The sequence below is a fragment of the Salarias fasciatus genome, chromosome 13, assembly GCF_902148845.1.
Source record: "Salarias fasciatus chromosome 13, fSalaFa1.1, whole genome shotgun sequence".
Lineage (NCBI taxonomy): Eukaryota > Metazoa > Chordata > Actinopteri > Blenniiformes > Blenniidae > Salarias > Salarias fasciatus.
In genome coordinates this window covers 19,648,898-19,669,648 of record NC_043757.1, presented here as the reverse complement: position 1 = coordinate 19,669,648, position 20,751 = coordinate 19,648,898, and the positions used below count along the sequence as shown (strand labels likewise).

General features: G+C 43.0%; 1 protein-coding gene across 1 annotated transcript in view; it reads right to left on the bottom strand.

Moving 5' to 3' along the window:
- Positions 1–5,941: 5,941 nt before the first annotated feature.
- Positions 5,942–20,751, bottom strand: part of LOC115398974 (protocadherin-15-like) — a 209,101-nt gene continuing 194,291 nt past the window's right edge. The window contains exons 31-35 of the mRNA XM_030106055.1: positions 15,978–16,154; positions 12,093–12,311; positions 10,826–10,834; positions 9,576–9,695; positions 5,942–7,544 (exon numbers count right to left, since the gene is read on the bottom strand). Coding sequence (XP_029961915.1) covers positions 6,005–7,544; positions 9,576–9,695; positions 10,826–10,834; positions 12,093–12,311; positions 15,978–16,154 — 2,065 coding nt within the window. The 3' untranslated portion in view covers positions 5,942–6,004. The remainder of the gene's footprint in view (positions 7,545–9,575; positions 9,696–10,825; positions 10,835–12,092; positions 12,312–15,977; positions 16,155–20,751) is intronic.

Here is a 20,751-nt window from a genome sequence, read left to right as displayed (position 1 = left end):
AATGTTTTGCTATTTTAAATGCACAAAGCATAACAGTTTATACTAAATACATATTGACATTAACATTGCTCAATGCTTTGGAAATAGCCCGACTTACATATTAGAGACATTTGAGATGCATATTCATGAGGTATTACATCTTAAATTCCATGGTACTAAAGTGGAGATATGCCCGAGGTTGAAAAGCCCAGCTGCAGTTTCTGTCGGTGCCACTTTCTGAACATATGGAGGTCGCTATAGGGATCACACGGTCTGCTGACTGTTGGATTAAAAGCTTAAACGCTGGTAAAGTTTGCCCCTCGTCACAAACAGACAAAGATCAAAAGCATGGAGTCGTATCAATGGTGCACTCACTGGCACAGCAGCTTTTCACGGTGAAGTGTGTGACATATCATTAAAATATAATTCCAGCTTCCCACACATGAAGGCCACGGTGATTCAGATACAGTAATCAGTGAAAAAAGGTGACTTGTAAGGTACACTCGAGCAGTTAAGAGGCAATTACACCATATAATATGGCTGAGGATAGTTTAATGCTGTTTTGTTGGATTTCCTTTCACTGATATAAGCCTGCAAGGGGCAAAAGCTTCTTCTCGTAATGATAAACTTGCAGCGTAATTCCCCAGAGCGGTGCAAGTCACCTGCAACGGAACAGGAGCGTTTAATGAATAACAATTTCTGCAGCAGCTGTTATGGCTTTGAGTTGCATGTTTTTCCTCTTTAGACCATATGGGCGATGTAACACACAAGCCCAAACACCCTCTCTCCATTAAGCTAAGGGAAAAGGCTTTCAGACTTGCAGGTGCCTGACTCTCGGCAGCATAATTGATCTCGTAACAGACGGGGGTAGCGAGGGTAAATGCTTGGATAGTGCGTGAGGCTCGGGGGGGGGGGGGGGGGGGGGGGGGGGGATAACTTATGCTCACCGTTTTATACTAAACTTCTCTGAAAAGCTACAAATCCTCCAAGGATCTAAACTCTGAGCGCTGGAGGGCAAGGTCATGATAAATAAGTCCTAATGATGTAATTTTTTTAAAACTTCAAATGAGACCAATGGGGATCAATTTCATGGATTAGACTAGGAGTGATGAGGGATGAGACGGTTAGCGGGCTGCATGCTCACCCTTGGTCATAATTATAGTAGTCCTGCGTGTAGTAGTCCTGGCCCGGGTCGATGCCTGACTCCATGGAGAGCTCCTGCATTTCAAAGCGAGAAACAGAGAAATTGCTCAGCGCTCCTCGGAGACGGACGGCAGGAGAAGAGCAGCAACAGCAGCACAAGGGAGCGTATACAGGAGGAATGACTACAATCCCTGTGAATTAAGAAAAGCAGGGTTTCTACCTCAGGTCTCAGAAGAGATGGCCTCAGCAGTTGCTGTTGCTGCCAAAGATTAGTACAGGAGAGGGATAAGGCAATGGAAGGAAGAGGTGGTCAAGAGAGACACAAACATACAGACGTGTGGCTGCTTCATGTCTCGTTTAATGCCAGAAAATGCTGTTATCTTCAACATTCAATGTTTGGTTTATGTTACAACCATGGTGCGATTTGCCAGGAGAGACCTACCCCAGGCCACCGTACGCTGAATTCTTTTTATAGCAGCGGGGGATAAAATCTCTGCCCGTGTCTCAGTGATTAAAGCTACTTCACCAGCAGACTACACCAAACATCGAATAAATGTACACCAAAATGTAAGTAAAGCAGGGCTCGCAACTCCCACACATCCAGGGTGAAACTTATATTCAATACAAGATCTCACGCTGAATGTATTTAGTTTTACACTAAATAAAAAAAAGTTGTACTTCAGGTCAGACTTCTGAAAGAATTTCACATTTAATTATATATTATTGCAATGGTTTTTGGGATTTCTTGAGAATAAAAAGCAATATCTGAACCATTCAAGTTAAAGGTTTTTACTATAAAACTGGAAATTGCATATATAGATTTACATGTAGGCCCAAAACTGCATTCGTTAAACTTAAACGGGATCTTTATAAATCGCACCGTGGTTATATATCAACACAAATCATGAGAACAGACTGAAACATTGAAGATGAGGGAAAACAAAGGAAGGAGGAAGGGGATAGCATGCTAACCAAGCCATGGAAAAGTAAAAATAAAACATCCTACGTACAACGAGGGGTTCACAGATCATTTCAAAGTGATGGAAAGCTTTTATTTTCAAACACTGTTTAACAGAGCCATTTCATTTGGTCCCTGATTACATTTTCTTTTCCATGATGAGAAAAAAATTCTTCCGAAAGGCTTATCTGATATTGGACAGGGACATTGGCGAATACAACAAACTTTCAAATCAAACCTAAACTGTGATGTCAGTGTTAGAACTTCTATCGCCGGGATCTCATCTTAATCTCATTCAGTGTTTTCCATCAAGCGAATGATAGATAAGAATAATGGGATATAAGCTGCCTCCAGCTGCCGCCGGTGACAAAATGTCTTGGCACAATAATAAGATAAAAGCACAAGAAGAGGAATGCTTACCGGCCTGCCGTAGCCTCGCCTCCTGCGTGTCGCAGAAATGAGGAAACAAGACAAACAATGAATATGGATTGACAGCAATAACTCTCCTGCTTTCACATAAATGAAATGTAAAGTCTACGGGACTAGGGTGTCTACATTTTGCTGACCAGTGAGGAAATCACAGCATTACTTACTGTGCATTTTCACGTGTTAAATTACAGAGTTGCAGATATTGTTCAGTTTTTAAAAAGAGTGCCTAAGGCCACAATGTTATCACGCTGGCGTAGGCTGTTTTTCCCCCAGTTATCTCATCCAAACAGGAAGAAAAAAAAAGAAAAAGAAAAAGGCATGTTGGAGAGGCTGGAAAGATTGGGAAGTAAGAAAAAGTCAGTGTTTATAACGTCATATCAGGAGTATCTACAAGCCGATATCAAAAACAGAAGTTGTGATTAAGGGCTGACTCAAAGAAAGTTAACAAAATGATCTCTGGTTGTCTGCACAGAGAGCAGTGCTTTGTCAGGAGGGGCTGAACTGAAGTGAGTAACTTTAAAATTTAATTCATCAAACACATTAAGAAGAAGAACAACAACTCCAAGCTGTTCCCGAGGACAACAGCGCTTCTACAGCGCCTCCAGCGCGAGTCGATGAGAAACGGCGAGTAATGGAGCAGCGCCGGCCGAAACCTCCGGGTTCACAAGCGTACAACTGTAACCTGTCCGGGCCCATAAATAATGACGACTTTCACACACTCAGATATATAGCCAAGCAATGATGTGAGATTCCTCTGGAGAGCTGTAATCTGTTATTATGGGCAAGGACCAGGGGGACAGGGCAAAGCCATACGCCACGCCTCCCGGGCAGAGAGGATGATGGGACAGGGATCTGATGGATGACCTGTTGGCTTGGCTGCTGCTGCTCCACACAACATCAAGAAAAATGGCAGAGTGGACAGTCGCCATAGGAAGTTAGTACGGTGCTGGCAGTGGAGGGGCGATGAAGAGATGTGGAAGATAAAGATGTGAGGGACGACTGCAGAGCTCAGGGAGGTTCGGGCTCTGTAAGTTATTAACTCTGTATTTTACAAAGATATGTCAAAAAAAAAATTACTGAAAGAAATGACTTTTTTACTCTGCTGCCATAAACACGACAATAAAACAAAGTTTGCTCATTATGGCAAAAACCCAGGCGACGATGAACAAGTTGAGACAAACCCTGATGGCACTCAGGTTCCCACGGGGCTTTTTAGCTTAGCTTCACACAGAGAGTACACACAGTGCTAAATAAAAGGCTCCTGTAGCTTCCTAATAGAATCACTATTTTATTCTGGACTCCAAAAACAAACCTGTTTTTTTTTTTTTTTTTTTTTAAATGTAGGGTAGACGGCACGCTTTTAGATCCTTTAACAGATGATTTTTGTCATCTTTGGAAACAATATGTGAAGATTACTCTCTGAGCTTAATAATTTAGATTTCGTACACGTGCCAAAAAGTTTATTATCTAACTTTGTTATAAAGCTGAACATCCCCAAATGAGAGTAAATCTTTTATGAAACAGCACACAAAGATTTAAAAAAGGATTTCAATTGGATCCAATTTTCAAGCATACTTGTTCTGTGATCTGATTTACTGAGTTGCAGTTTTCCGCTTGGGGTGTAATTGTAATCTCTCCACTTAATTTTTAACCTTTAAACATTTGAATGTTTTTTTTCTGAAATTTATCAGAATACTGGTATCATTGTTCTCCTCATGTCACTGTATTCAATTCTTTATTTGAAGTTACCAGTCAAAATGGAATATCATCCATTAAGGTTTTCTACTTCTCCGTGTGAAAGAAACAGCATGTGAGCTGCCGCCCGCTTTACGAAAAACATTACCCCATGCTGTGAACATGGAATACAGAATTAGCAGGTCTTCGATTTGCCCATCAGGGGAACATGTGATGAATCAAACATTGTATTGCTCTGGAAGCGAGGTATGCTAAGACCATTTGCCGTCGGGCACAAAAGGTGAAACAAACACGTGAAGAATACGGCGGAGAAAAGACAGCAAGGAGAGAGAGAGAGAGAGAAAAAAACCTGAGCACTGAAGTGGAGAAGAAGAGAGGCGACAGAGGCCGCATGGCAATGAGTCTGAAGAAGGTAATGGAATCTCATGAGGACCACAAAGAAAGATTAACCAGAGGAGGCCGAGGATTGGAAAGTATTAGAACCAACTATAGGGAGAGAGAGAGAGAGAGAGAGAGAGAAAAAGAAGCACCAGCAGAAGGTCAGCGGGATGGAAAAGAGAAGGAGAGGCTAACGGTCTTTGACAGTCCCACAGGCAGCGGCCCTGGTTAACGATTGATTGGTTCTCTAATTAGCCTTTTCCAGTGTGCAGACGAATATCACAGTGACTACTTTATCATGCTGAGAGGATCTGTGCAGACATGTGAATAGACAGCTCCCCCAGAGGTCGGTCCTCCTCACTCAACAGCAGCCTGCAGGGAGTCCAGCTGAGGCCTGCTTTTAATTGTTGATGCTCCAACCGGCATAAGAAGAAGCTTTTACACAGACACGTCTGGCAGGGCTCCATCTAGATTGTTTTTTATATTGATATCCTTTATATCTTAATCTTTTAAATGTTTGTTTTAGGCTGTATAATTCAACATTGTTTATGTGTGTGTACCCCCTGCTGCTCTCCGCTCAGAGGAGGTTCATTGCATTTTACAGTATCAAACACGCTCTGTGAAACACATTTAAAAGTTTTACAGGGGTGAGCATCACTGCAATAACTCTCCGAACATGTTTCATCAACAAGTATGTGATCATCCTCGGTAGCTTATTTCACACATTTGCATACCTTTGAGAAAATGGGAATAAAACAGTTATGGTAATTGCCTTCATTGGGAAAAACAAACATCTCAATTTATTTTGTTTTTTCCCCCCTTTTGCCTAATTTACATTCTGCACAAAGCGACTGCATCCAAAGTCGTCACATGCAGCCAGCGCAAGGTTTAAAAATTAACTCGAAACTGACTCAAGACGTGGGGGATTTAGAATTCCCAGGTAATTTGTAGAATTTAATTAATCTTGGATGTGACGGTTTCATGTTACAATTAACTGAAAAAAACAACAACATATGTACAACAGGATAAATTGATTAATCTGTTAACTCTGGGTCACGCTTAATGTGATCAAAATTCTCAGAGCACACCGGATGATGAAAACACGAACATATGAAATACTGTAAACAGAGAAAAACTCAGATTGATTGCGTAAACACAGTTTTTTGTTCTAATGCAAGCATCGAAGCACACTGTAACGGTCTGGCAGACCTGTGTACAGTTCTTTGGCTGGAGGCTCTACAATTTGAATTCCACATAGTGTTGAGTAAAAAAAAAACTTTTTTTTTTCTTAAATTCTGCACATTAAGCACTAAAGCATATATAAAACACTAGCTGTGCAAAAAAGATAATAACAGAAACAACAGAAAACAGGCATGGAGATGAGGAAATGAAAATAATGAGGAGAGGGAATGAAAGAGAAAGTCAGAACACTGTGGACTGAGAGGAAACTTGTTCACTGGGTTCAGCCGTCTTCGGGCTGTCTGAGTTCAACTGGCTCGCTGGCAGAACGTCCGCCGCCACGTTCGGCTGACTCGCTCCATTTTCAGCGCAGTTCATGCCTGCTGTTGAGTTGATCTGGACCGCAGAGCTGGGACTGATTGTTTTTGGCGTGCTCTGCTCATCGCCGGCGTCAGAGTCCTGCTGTTTGTGAGCATCCTCCGATTCCTCAGTCACTTGTGGCTTCTTGTTGAACTTGGGCACCTTGCGATTTTTGTCTACTTGGCTGTACAGATTGGCAACAGACCTTTCGATCTCGGCGAGATTCTGGATGTTCTTCAGGATTCCTTTCAGTTCCTTCTTCTTGCCGACGTCGGCTCGGGGCTGGGGAGGAGAGACGGGGCGCTTTCGTTCTGAGACGGGACGGAGCGAGGACACGGGTGGCAGCGAGGTCGGGATGAACTGGACGAAAGGGCGCGCTAGATCGGAGGCAGGCGAGGGAGGGGGAGGGAGGGGCGGAGGGGGCGGAGGAACGAGCTGCGCATCGACGGCGGGAGGGGGAGGAGGAAGAGGAGAAGGAGGAGAAGGAGGAACAGGGGGCGGAGACGAGTGAGGAATCGGCTGCTCGTGAAAGTAGGAGGGGAACGGAGGAGAATGAGGAGGGCTGGGGGGAGGAGAGGTGGGCGGGGGCGGGGGCTGTGGCGGCCGAGGCGGGGGATTCTCGGGTGGGTCTGGGATAATCTCCACAGTGATCTGACAGGGCTGAAGGGTCATGTAGCTGGAGATGCTGGAGCTAAACTTCCGGAGAACAGGTGGAGTGGGCCTCTGGCTCGCCAGGGGCCAGGACGACTCGTCTCCCTGAGTGAAGATTTCGCTGGGGGGCACGTCTCTGCCCACAGACGCCGGGCTGTACGAGTAATCCAATAGAGACAGCAGGGTTTCTGAGGTCAGCTCCAGGGTGTCAACACTGTCTCGATCCCTGAGAAGGATGGAGGAGAGGGAACCCAGAGAGCCTCTGTTTTGCTTGAGGCTTTGTTCCTGGAGGGCCTGTTGCTCAAACTGCTTGGCCTGCTCGCGAACTGACAACTTGGTCTCCGTGCTGCCGCTCAGGTCGAGCGTATCGGCACTGTCCAGCCTCTGCCTGCCTCTCACGCCTGTTTCCACTATCTGCAGCTCCCAGTTGGCCGGGTCCAGGAGGCCCTGCCTCTTTGGCAGCTTGCTGTGAAGGCGAGCAGGCATCGTCCAGGCGGATCCCGACCCGGTCGAGTGGAGAGGAGCGAAGAACTGCTTCTCAAACGGAGTCATCCCCTGGCCGTAGATATCCGGGCTGCGCGGGGGACTGCTGTCGTCATAGACCGGGTTGTGCGTGGTGAGGGGGCTGAAGTCAGAGAAGAAGGTCACGTTGCTCTCTGACCTGGGCACGCTGACATGCAACGCTCCGTTGCTGCGGGCTGCAACGGTGCGACAGGCAAAGGTGCCATGAATCCTCTGGTGGTCGGCCTCCTTAATGACAGACTTTTTAGCCCTGCTCCAGTGAAGGGTGGGGATGGAGAAGAAAAGAAAAAGCTTGAAACATATGGAAGTTTCTTGGTTTAGAGATGAATGAAGCAAAAGGGGAAGCAAAGAACAGTGCTATATATTATTAAAGCCAGAATCTTTACCCTCTGGGTTGTGAGTGATGCACATAATGGGTTGAAGTTTGGTTCAGTGCTTGTTGTTTGTCTATCGATTTTACTCCAACAGACACTAATTACAGACAGTAATTTGAGTAAACTTGAACACTGACCACTTTTATAATGCTCCATCTCATGCTAAAAAAATATACAAGGTGACAGGAAAAAAATGCTGGACTTTCTACTGAGTGTGACACACAGTACCAGCTTTGATACGTACTATCAATCACAACACAGAGATGTGAGGAGATGTAAAAATAATGGCAAGAGGACACAAAAGGAGATGCGGGTCTAATGGGAGGGAAGAGAGGAGACGGCTCTATTGATATTTTCTGAAATGCACTACTTCTAAAGAAGGGGAGCTCCCCTTCAGCATGGGCAATAAAGAGTTTCACAAGGTGTGAGAGTCTACAAAACTTTCCAAACACCTTAAACTGCTGTACCTTCACTAAGAATTACCAAGCGAGTGAGAATATTTCAATTCACCGGGCACTGGATTTCTTCTTCTTTTTAATAAATGCAAAAAAATCTACATTCTTCTGTCGTATCTATATTTTTGCCGAGCGAGCACAACAAGGAAGAGGAGAGTCTTGGGGGTTTCTTTTGTGCTATATTTACACTTTATATTATTGTTCCTACAAGATTGCTCGTACTCAGATTTGATGTAAGGATTACTTACTGCAGTCTGAATCCAGAGAGACAGGGGAATAGAAATTATGGAGAAGATAAAAAAGTCAGATGTGTTAATAATAACATTTAAATATAATATATTAAAGTTGCATGAGGTGCAGGTGCAAGACTACAGCAAGTTCCTATAGTCTGCGTGCAGATCCTGCACAGACTAATGTGCAGTATGCATCTGCTCAAATGCATACGATACAGGTTTACTGCAAATTAAATTATGCCTCATTTTTATACACAGTGTTACAGTTTGAGTCCAGCTGCTTTCATGCTTTTTGGATGCTGAAAAAAAAGGGCAAAATAGACATCTTCAAACCATTACCCACGAGGGATTTTGTGAACCCACAAAACCAAAAGCTTCCATCTGTTTTGGCGAAAGCTCTCCGCGGCCTGTCGTCAAACTTCCGGTTTCTGTTGGAGTCGGCAGTTGTGCCTGGAGCAGCAGTATTGCTTTGACCTGCTGTAGATCAAAACTGCCAATCCAGCAGGGCAGCAGTTTCAATTTAGCCTCATTTATCCGTGAGCATTAACATTTCATTATGCTTTCACCGTAGTACTCAAGGTGAAGTTTGACCGCGCTGATGGCCAAAGAAAGAACTTCAGCGTGTGGCCGAAGTCTTGAGGTGTTTAGTGTGCAGCAAGAATGGTCAGGCATTTCAGGTTTATTCTGTCAGTTATTAAACACAGACTCTATTCTGTTTTTATGGAACTGTAGTTCTATTAAACTAAACCCAGGCTTACCTTAAAACGGGGTCTTGCTAAAGTGCATAAGCAGTTCAATCAGAAACACATACATAAGCTAAAAGCAAGTCACCAGCTGTGCTGAAATATGCAGCGTAGCTGGAAGATGTCAGACATGGGTTATAGTCAGAAAAATGAACAGCAGAGAGATCCACCGATGCAGCTGCTAATAAGTCTGAAGCAGCGGGGAGATTTCTGAGGTCAAACCCAGACCATCTTTTCAAGTGCCAGTGGTCACTTCAGAAGCGTGGCTTGAAATTGAAACTTTTGATATGAAAAAGTAGGAAAAAACAGCAATCCAGCAGTACTATAGCAATCAAGGCGAAAGTATTTTTCTGCGAGTGAGGATCTAAAACTCAAAGGAAGAAACCTGCGGAGCTGCACAGAGTACCCGCTGTTCCCGGCAATTGGTGGGGTGTGTAGGACGGCAGACAGACACTGAAGCGACAAGGGTGACTCACATGCTGCTATCGCCCAGCTCTTCGTAGAGGTTAGCGCTGGGAGCACCCGCTGGAGCTGCTTTCCCTCCCGGTGGTAAAGCCATCTGAATCCTGGCGGTTTTGGCACACTCTGCCTGCCGCCTGAGCAAAGCGTTAACATTTACAGTCACCGAGAGGTGCACTTCCTCGTCCGCGTGCAGAAAAGGCATGAGAGGGAAAACTCACGGGGAAACACACAAAGCAAAATCTACCACGAAAAAATAGTTTGTTTCTCTCACATTTAATGGAGGTAAGAATAAACCAGCCGCATCACTTATGTATGAAGCCTCCAGCATGAATTAATTATGTGTTTTCGTAAGTCAATTTTGCAAAAAGGAAGTCCACAGAGTAGTAGGGGTAGAATTAAAACTACGGCTAGAGTCAGCCGAGTGTAAAAGACTGTTGGAGGTAGTAAAACAGAAATCGTAAAGTTAACATTTTTCATCTTTTGTTGATTTTTAATACTTCATTAAAGAGATTTACTAAAAGTGCTTACACCGAGTAGCAACACCACATTGTTTTAACATGAAAACTTGCCTAAAACCATTTTTAATTAATTCTAGATTTTCTTAATTAGCTTTAAAAGCGACAGTCAGTATGTTTGTTAACTATACTTTTTGTATGCGAGTTATTCATATATACAAGTATTTTTTTTTAATTCCTTGAAGCCAGGTTCTTGTTAATTTTTCTACAACTAACCCTAACTCAAAGTGTGACTACAATAAGTCAATCATTATTAGAAAAAAACCCAAAAAAAAGACAAAAATCCTTGAAAATGTGACAACAAAGTTTTAAACTCTCTCGTATACTTTTTCAATCTGGCTTCACTCATCGGGGTCATAATAAATTCAATTAGAGAGGTGAATATTACAACCATGCAGTTCATGCTTAGGACACTGAATAACTAGTGTGTCTGATTCATTCACTGCTTGAATTTACATCATTTTTTGAATTCAGGTTGTTTTTCTTGTGAATTTCACCAGTTTTTCACATTAGGAAAAACAGTGCTGCTCGATGTCCATGGATTTAGTAATATATAAGATGAACCGTGTCCCTTCCAATAATTATACTCAAGACATTTCAAAAGGGTGACATTAAATAACATGCGTTTCACTTGTCACAGCTCATCTTTAAATTGCTGATGAATAATGAAGATCAGAGAAACTGTACTTCTCTCGTGCACTTCAAGCAATGAAAGCGTAATCACTTGTAAAACAAGAAGAATTACTTACTCTTTGAACCTGATGAGAAGATTTGATCCAGCGGAAAGAGGATAAATCAAGAAAAAAAAAAAAAAGGGAAGGAAAGTGTTAAAAATAGAAAAGAAAAGACAATTGCATATGATATTTAGTTATTGGCTTACAGCCAATTCTCACTCACCAATTCAAGCCCAAAACATGCATTTTCTGTGCAATATCTACACTCAGCGAGAAGCCATTAAGTCGCCGGTGGTGTCTGCGGGGCTACATGGAGAAGTGGGTCCTGTTTTTCTCTTAAGTGAATCTTACATGCCTCACATCACCATTACTTATTCACAACAAAATTCAATCATTCCACATGAGTCAACAAATTGATGTTTTGAATATTGCATTCACTCCTGAATTTGGGAGAGGGCAAATTATGTTGACAAACAGAAATGGGGGAGATTATTTTGTAAATCATTTAACTTCACCAAAGCGGTGTCACCGCCAACAAAGCACCATCTGCTGCGACAGTTTGTGCGTGGCGTCTAATGTCACCATCAACGCTCTTCTGCCGTGTGTCTGATCTGTGCGTTTTTTTTTGGATCAGAACAACCACTCTACCCATCTGTTGGGAATAAACATTTCCAAGCCATAAATGTTTACAGATCACTTGCAGCATATCAACGTTTGGAGGGGATAAGAACCTGGCTGCTGCCAAATAAGAGTTCAATTACCTCGGTGGTTTGAAAGATGCTAAAAACAAAAAGTGTCACTCCCCCCCCCCCCTTCTAGCAAACCACAGAGTGTCTGTGAGACAGACAGCGCTGGAAAAACAGGGAGAGCCCTGTTTACTGCGACCGTGTTGGGCAAAGATGATTAAGTAGCGTGAAGACGCGCTGTGACGGTCACAATTGGCTGTAGATGTTTGTCACAAATGAGTGTTAATTAATCTGCTTTCACAGAGCATGAGCAGGAAGAATAGCCCGTCAGAGTGCGCAGTCAGCATGTCTGATGGGAGAGAGGGGAACGCAGAAAAAAGTGACACATGCACACACACACAGCTCCTACTTTATCTGGAATATATTAAATCCTTAACAATTGCTCCTTTTAATAATGTGGGCTGTGGCTTTGCTTGCTGACACAGCTGTGCAAATGACCAAAAGGTTCAGGAAGCAATTCTAACCTCCTGTGGTGAAGTTCTTTTGGTCTGTGCAAAGTCAAAGGTTTAGCAACATGTATTTCCCTGGTGATTTCCTGACCAACAGTTGAATGTGACCGATCGATCGCGGACTCTGATGAAACTGAGAGCACTGACTGTTTGTAGGTGACCATGACGATGAGGATGGCCGGGATGCAGCAGAGGATGATGATGATGGCCAGGGCCAGGAGAGCTCCTTCGGTGTAGCCCACGGCCTGGGCGGCCTTCTTCACACTGGCCACGACGTCTGGATTTCGGATCTCCAGGATGCGGCCTCCCTCACCCAGATGTGGCATGAACTCCTTATTGATCTCCAACTTGTTACCATCCAGAAATCTGGGATTCACAGCACACACAGACAGAAAGGTGGGATAAGAAAATATTTTCTGGCAGCAAGAAGTTCTCTGGTTTCAGATTTGTCATGGAAACTTTTAAAAATAAGTCTTTTTTTTTTTTTTTTTTAAATAGACTTCAATATTTTTTATCACGTCAGACAAAATACGAGAACGATGTGACAATATGAAGGGTAAATGCAGACCTGTCAGGTGAAGAAATTGCCTCGGAGAAAGATTTTTTGCATATAGCGCCTCTGTGCCAGCGCTTGAAGAGGTGCATCTCTGTTTGAAACTGTCGTTGAATAAATATGTCTTTTCTTTTGCATGGATACATTTACAATAAATCACCTTACTTTTTTACTATGACGTTAAATATTCTTGTCAAGCAACTTTGCTTGCAATGTGGAGGTGGATACTGCTCTTCAAGGAATCTTATGAGAAATCGCAGCTCCCTCTGTGACTGTCATGTTTGGTTTATTCTCACTTCTCTCATAATGTCATTTTTGGCAACAGCGCACAGGTGTTTTCATTAAAAAGCTCTAAAACACACAACACTGTACATGGACTGCCTCTGCACTAGATAGCAGACAGATGTGGTCAACAACCCGGTCGTGAAAAATATGGTCTATTTAGCAGACACACAAATCTTAAATTCACTTGTTGGCCAGAATTCTGCACTTCAAACGGATAACATGTGTTAGTTATATGTAACAATGCTCAACTGTTTGCAGATGCTGATGACATATCAATCATACTAATATTCACCTTGGCACAGAAATAAGTGAAAGAATAAGACCAAAATGCACAGAGGCAAAAAAACTACAGCTGGATGACGTATAACTTTTTACTTATTGTGCGTCACTAGTTGTTCCACGTGGAAATACTGCATTTAATTCACAACTATTAAAGCAAGGGCCTCCATCATTGGGCTTCCAGCTTTTGTGTTGCCTCATCCAACAACAGACTGACTCAACAGGCCTTTTTTTCTGAATGAATCTTCACCAAAATTTGAAAATGTAACGTATTATGAATTCAACAAGGGTTCCACAAATATTTCTGTGTGTGTGTGTGTGTGTGTGTGTGTGTGTGTGTGTGTGTGTGTGTGTGTGTGTGTTTGCAATACATCAACTTGACATGCTCTAACATGAATAACTACGTAGATGACACCACAAATGCTATTCCATTTGAGATGTGATCAGTCGTTGATTAGAAAAATCAATGCCATCAATCAGTCAATCAAAATCAATCAGTCCCATGCAAGACTTTGCATGGGACTTTTTCAATTTTCACAATTTCCTGAAAAAAAAAAAAAAAAAAAAAGCCTTGAATTTAAAGTGCTGCAAATTCCTTTGCAATTTTGGGGGTGAAATTGTAAAATTTTGGGGGGATTGGTAAAATCATCAGGCACGACGTCGTGGAAGAGTGTTTTAATGTATATTACCCATTCTAGTTAATTTAAATCACTTTAAATGAGCAAAAATAAGGAGATGTTTGGAACAGTCAGGATGTCATCTCAAAGATCTCTGACTTATGCTGCTGTCGGCTTCTGACATCCGAATACCTGTAATCTCTCCATTCCAGGCTTTGTTCCACGAGCTGCTACAGCCAGTGGTGCAAAGAATCGATCTACTGTCTAGTCTGTCTGCAGTCGAACCATAAAAGAAAAAGGCGAGGGAACACGGATGTTCACGGCAACTTTTAACTCATTCTGAAAGCTCGACTGAAGGGAGACAAACCGCCTGGACGCTCCTCACTCGACCTTTCAGGAAATAAAAAGTAAACACAGAGTTCATACATTGTTACAGCTCCCCTAAAGAGGCCAGGAGTGTCTCCTAGTGCCTATTTGAGAATTTAATTTGCTGAGTGACAATATTACAAGGTCAGAGGCATCTGGTAATTTAATTACATTATGAATGATTTAAAGGCAGCGGGGTGCTAGAACCATACTGATCATTAAAATTTATGTCCAACTTTAAGAGCATATAAAAAATGACATACTTTCGACCAAACTGTGTTGATACAAACTTTCCCGGCTTCATGCGCAGACTTCTGACAGAAATTGCATTCGGCACTGTGATAAACTGCAGATGCAAACAAGCGAACCACCCACTGTTGTTCTAAAATTATCAAAACCAAAGCAGTTGTTTCAGCTTCCAAACATCCTTCATCACAAAAGGAGCGAGCAGAATGGCCTATCCAATTTCTGTCATTGTTCTTTTTTCTATAGGTGAACAAATGAGCGGAGATGAAGGTTATTAACTGGACAGTGTTCTCTCGAGACCTCGGATTGTAGCGAGTGCTGAATTCAAGGTGGGGTAAGGACGCCCTTAACATAGGGATCCACTTTCAATGTTATCGTTCTCCCTCTGTGATCTGACAGCAAAGTCACAGCTATATAACATACAATTACCCCAAAACATTGCCAGGCGTGCTCTGCGTGCATGAAAAGGCTGTTGCCTCACATCTAAAGGATTTTCTTGACAGTATCTGTATCTAAGGAAGCAGATTGGAGTGGAAAAAAAAAAAAAAAAAACATCTTTTAAAATCAGGTTGGATTCCAAAAAACTGTCAGTTCCACAATGATCACTAGTTTTCACTTGATAGAAAATACAGTTTTTATGACACGGTGCCACTGTCCTCATGGCTGCAGCTCAAATCCCCGCGTTAAAGAGGATGTGGAGCTTCTCTGATCGTCAAGGACACACGGGTAATGTTTATAGATTAAGTCAGTGCATACACAAATCACCTCTAACTGTCATTTAGGTGGAGGGCTTCTCGATGACCTGCAATTGTCACAACCTCACTGGAAAGACGGGGGAGGTCTGAAGAGCCGCGCGGCGAAGAGAAGCAGCAGTAATTATGGATTAGACGGAGTAACAACAGGAGATTGCGTCGGGCTGCTAAATGAAAGGTAAGCAGGTGCACAGACTGGTCGGCGAGTGAAGAAGAGACTCATAAGTGGGTGTTTCCTATCGATTGGCGACGCTCACGCTCTGGCGAAGCCTGCACTCTAAAATTGGTGTCAGATCTGCTTGACAGAAAAGATACGAAACTTGAGAATGGAGAGTGCACAATTTTCGTGGGGTGACAGCTGAGGCTGTTTTTTTTTTTTTTTTTCCTTTTCTGATGGATGGATGGAGGATCAGCAAACCCACTGAGAGAGAGAAAGAGAGACAGACAGACCGACTGACCCTAGGCACTTTCTCTAGATCGATATTCCAAACCAAAACCAAAAAACAAAAAAAACAAATCTATATATATATATATATATATATATATATATATATATATATATATATATATTACTGGCAAATGTAACCACCGCCTCTCAGCACAGCCTTGGAGGCACTGGCTCGGTGGGCTGATGGGTCGACTCTCGTCCCACCATGACCTCGCCACACTACTTTTCTCCTCGACATCGTCCCTTTTCCCTATGATGGGTATTGTGCACCTGCCGGATCATCAAAGTCTTATAGAGAGAGTGAAAGCAGCGGAGTGGAGATGCAGTAGAAGACGAAACCGAGGGGAGCCTGAGAAAAGAGATATTTGCTGACTCACTGTTTGAACAGAGGCTGCAGGGAAAACACGCGGCCCAGCGGGGACATTAGGACATCGATTTAAAGGAGAGGCCGGACTGGACTTCTTGTGATAAAATTCGCCCACTCACGTGAAGAGCTCCTTGGGCCTAATGGCCCTGTTCGTGAGCGGGTCAATGGCGTACACCATCAGGTCCGACTGAGAGTAGTCCTCCAGCTCAAAGCCGTCGCCATGACGACGTGGTCCGATGGACTCCACGATCAGCTTGGCTCCTGGGATCTGGTCTTGGACGTGACGCTCGAGGATGCTAAAAATACAAAACAAAAAAAACACAAGTTCAGTTTACACAGAGAAAGAGAAACAGACGTCTAAACACTGGAAAACAGGTAAACTTTTAGCCTGACAGAAGCTGAAATCGAGGTTCACGTCAGTTCACCGCTCTGTGCCCAAAGCGATATGACAGCCACCGATCTTAAGTACTCCTCTTTGGCATTGATTGTCCCATTGGACAGCGGTTTGCCTCTCCACGCTGGGGTTCTGGCAAAATAAGGCTCTGATAATCCTCTTCAGGCACAGAGAAATCCACACCTCAAATTACAGCCAATAAAGGAAAGCCTTGCTGTCAGCTTTTGCCAGGGTGGATAAACGGTTCGAGCACACAGGTAAAATGGTTCTGGACTGCATCACACACCTCTCAAATGGCATCACAGCGAAGACCTTAATATAGCTAATGTGTGTGTGTGTGTTTTCCAGCGTAAAGAGCTGCTTCAGTTGTGTGAGACGGAACACAGAAAGCTCAACTATTAAACCCAATTTGCCTTTCAGATCGACTAATTAGGCAAAACACAGTGTCCCACGTGCTCTGAAAAGATGCGTCGCGAATCTCTATCATTAATTAACTTTGACTATGAGAACAGACTCCAGAGGATAGGCTGTGCCATCTCATTTACTAATTCATGATCAATTGATTAATGGTTACTGAGAAATGAAAACACACTTTTTTTTAAGGCAATCTTTTCTTTCAAAGGTTGTTTTCCAGAGCTGAATTATTCACTTCAAGCTGATCCGCCGATTCAAGGAGGTTCTGTCTTGAACGAACATGAGCCTGTATCATCGTGGCTATTGACTGCTAATGCAAGAAAAAGAAGTGACTAATAAAGAATCTGAAGAAAAGGAAATGTACTGGAAAGAATATGTAAGTAGGAGGAAGGATGAGTTGAAGGGCAACACATCAAAGAAACCTAAACTCGTGCATCTTCATTTTCACACCGGATTGCTTGGTAGAAGCTAATTAAATCAGCTTCATGCTTCAACAAATGTGCTCACACAAAGGATCGATCATTGACATAAGACGCAGCAAGAGTGTATTTATCCAAGTGTAACCCAGGTTACCAGGCCTCATGAACAGTCCAGCTCACCAATTGATTTATTAGATCAATAAATTAATAAATTCATATTTTTCTTCATGTGACAAATAAGTTACAGTCCTGAATAAATAGTGAATAAATAGGATTTATGGTTAAAAATCATAAATATGTTAAAAGATTAAAAAGATCAACTCAGAGAAGTTAATTTATTTGTTAAAAAAAAAAAAGAGTATTATTTCATTTCAAGTGTGTCAAAAGTGTTTTTCTTTATTGTAAAAGATTCGGGTGACATGAGGAGATGATGTAATGGTGTAACCAATCAGACGACACCAGGGCGTACGTGCCTGAGAGCTTCCGGTTTTTTTTCTCTGTCTGCCGCATCGTGTTAGAGGCAGCGCTTGTTAGCTTCTGCTGCAGACTACGCCGGTTTTTTTTGTCTAAAAGAGCCAGATTTTCCAAGTCTAAGCCACTTTTATGGTTGGAGCAAAGAGTGGAGCCCTTCTCTTTTCATGGTAGATCAGCGGACCGTGTGTTTAACAACGGAAACGGAGGAGAACGTGAGTAGCATTTGGCGTTAGCATTCGGCGCTAGCATGCGGCGCTAGCTCCAGTCATTAGCCACATCCCAGGCTAAGCTGTAAAAGTTACACATTACTGAATCCTCATGTCACTTGTTTCTTAAAAGCGTGGATCCTGGACTGATGAGAGCCCTGTATTGTGCCTTGTGCCTGGAGTGTGTGTGAACTGTGAGCCTCTGGTGAGTAAATTTTGTTGAAATTAGTCTTATGAATGGAGTGAAATGTGCTGTTTCTGTAAATGTTAATATGGATCAATGAGTTACTTCAATGAATGTGGTGGTTAAAATGTTTTGTATGACAGTGTTTGTTTACAGTTGCCCTCATTCTGTGTTGTTTTTTTGAGTGGCAGTAGGAAAAGATAAAAGAGGGAAATGAAATGTTCAACTATTTTGCTTTATGTTTAAACTCAGAAATGTATTCAGTTCATTGAATTTACAGTACCAAGTGGTTAAATTAATTGTTAAGAAGATGTGTTAAAAAGTATATGCATAAGAATGTGTGTTTGTATCTGTTTAAAATTGAAAGTATATTTTGTTTATGAGAACCACACATTGACCCTGTTCTTGGCCTTTACAGGCCGGGTCTTTTCTTTTCCTCGTCTTTTTATTTTATTTTATCCCCTTCCTTTGTTATGGACTCCTGTGCTGACCTTGAAGAAATCTTCTACTGGGGACTCATCTTGTGTCTGTAAGGTAACACGGGACCTCAGTGGTTGTGGCAGGCCAACCCAAGGAAAGAACCAGAGACTCTGATTTTGATAGAAACTGATTTATTTGCGGATCGTGGGTCATATTTCATGTTTGAAGAGCTGAAAAGCAGAAAGAATTGTTTTGTTATAATTTATTCTTCTTCTTCAACTATTCTTGTTCAATACAATCATTTATCAACTTATCTTTGAAGTGTGTGAAGTTCTTTATTCCGTCACTCATTGCAGTTTGTCAAGCCTCCCTTTCTCCTGTAGCGACCTAGAACCTTCTGATACTGGTCCGTGAGGTAATTGATGCATTGATGGGAAAAATATCTGTATCTCCCAGTTTTTACCACTAACAGTTAGAGCTGAGGCAGGTTACAGAAACTTGGCGAGCCAGGCCAGGAGAAAGTGGAGTGTTATTGAGTGACACGAATAAAGAGTAAAATGGATATTGTGAAAAATGAAAAGATAAATGTTCCTAACTCAGTTATTGTTTCTGGATTAACTCAAACTGAAATTGATGAGGAGCTTGAGAGTCACGTAAAACGTTACGGCTCCATTAACAGAGTACTAGTTATTGATGACCCAGAATCAGAGTATCATCTCTGCTCCATTGTGGAATTTGCAAATAGCTCAGCAATGCAAACATTTAGACCTCTACTACCAAAAGATTATCCCAGCTCGGCAAATGCAAATGTTACCTTTAAAGTGCGCGCCTTAGATAGTGTTTACACTAGCACTGCTAGCAGCAGCGCCACCAAGGGGTATCTTGAGGAACTGCAAGCCATTGCAAACAAGTGTGGAAAGTCATTTGAAAGTGTACTCCAAGCAGAACTGATGAAGATAAGTGCAGGAAAAGGCGTGATTCTCCCTGCTGACACTGCTTCAACCGATGACTCTCAAATGAACACCTCTGATGCAACTGGGGAAGAGATTGTGAGTGTTAAAGTGTCACCACAGGTCGTACAGCAGCCTTCTCTCCTACTTGGCTCTGTCTCACCTGAGATTGTCAGGAGCTTACCAACTGTGTTCCCGCCATCTCCTCCACCCAGGCGTGGTCAGTGTGGTTTGAAAGGTGATGTTCAAGCAGCATCAACACCAGCTTTCCAAAGACTCGAGGCCGCTGCTCAGAGCCCACAGGTAACATCCTTACCTACCAGTGTGAATGGTCAGTCGCATCCTGCTGTGTTGACAGCCGCTCCATCACCAAGCATGGTTGCTAACAGGAACGCTCAACATCCAGCGTCTCTGTCAATCGAAACCAACAGTAATGATGACAATGCTACAGTCACGTGTTCACTACTTACCATGAATGATGTCAATCCTCCTGCTGTACAACGGGTCGTTGTTGAACATGTCATGCGAGCTAATGAAGCTGTGTCTCCCATGCACTCTTCATTCCGCCTCAGACCTTTCTCTGGGAAGTCTCCCCGTCCAAGCAGTGAACTTGATTATGATACCTGGAGGGCAAATGTTGACTTGTTCTTAACAGATCCTTCTATGTCTGACCTGCACAGAACCCGCAAGATCTTAGACAGTCTGTTGCCTCCAGCTACTGACGTCATCAAGCATATCAGCCCTCAAGCCTCGCCATCGATGTATCTTCAGTTGCTCGATTCAGTCTATGGCTCTGTGGAGGATGGAGATGAGCTGTTAGCAAAGTTCATGGGGACACTGCAGAACAATGAGGAGAAGCCATCTGACTACTTGAACCGCTTGCAAGTTGCTCTGAGTGCCGCAGTCAGACGTGGTGGCATCGCAGAGTGTGAACGAAACCGCTACCTCCTGAAGCAGTTCTGTCGAGGCTGCTGGAATGATGGATTGATCGCTGATCTCCAGCTGGAGCGGAAAACAAATGCACCACCTTCCTTCGCTGAACTAGTGCTCCTCGTCAGGACAGAAGAAGACAAACAGGCAGGTAAACGCGATCGCATGAAGAAACATCTTGGGCTGCACAAACCAGGTCCTGCTGTCCCAAAGTTCAGAGCTGCGGCACAGCAGTTAGCAGTATGCAGTTGTGCCACACCTGAGAGAGACGCGACTGATGCTGAAGTCTTAAAGAAACAGCTTAACGAGATACAAGTGCAGGTCGCTGCCATGCAGACTACAACTCCACGAAAAACCAAAGTCAACTGTCCTGACATAACTGAAATCAACACACTGAAAAGGCAGATCGCTGACATTCAAGCACAAGTAGCTGACATGAAGAAAGCACCTCATGGAACTAAAAGTGAGCACCAAGAAGCAACAGAGATTAAAGCATTGAAAC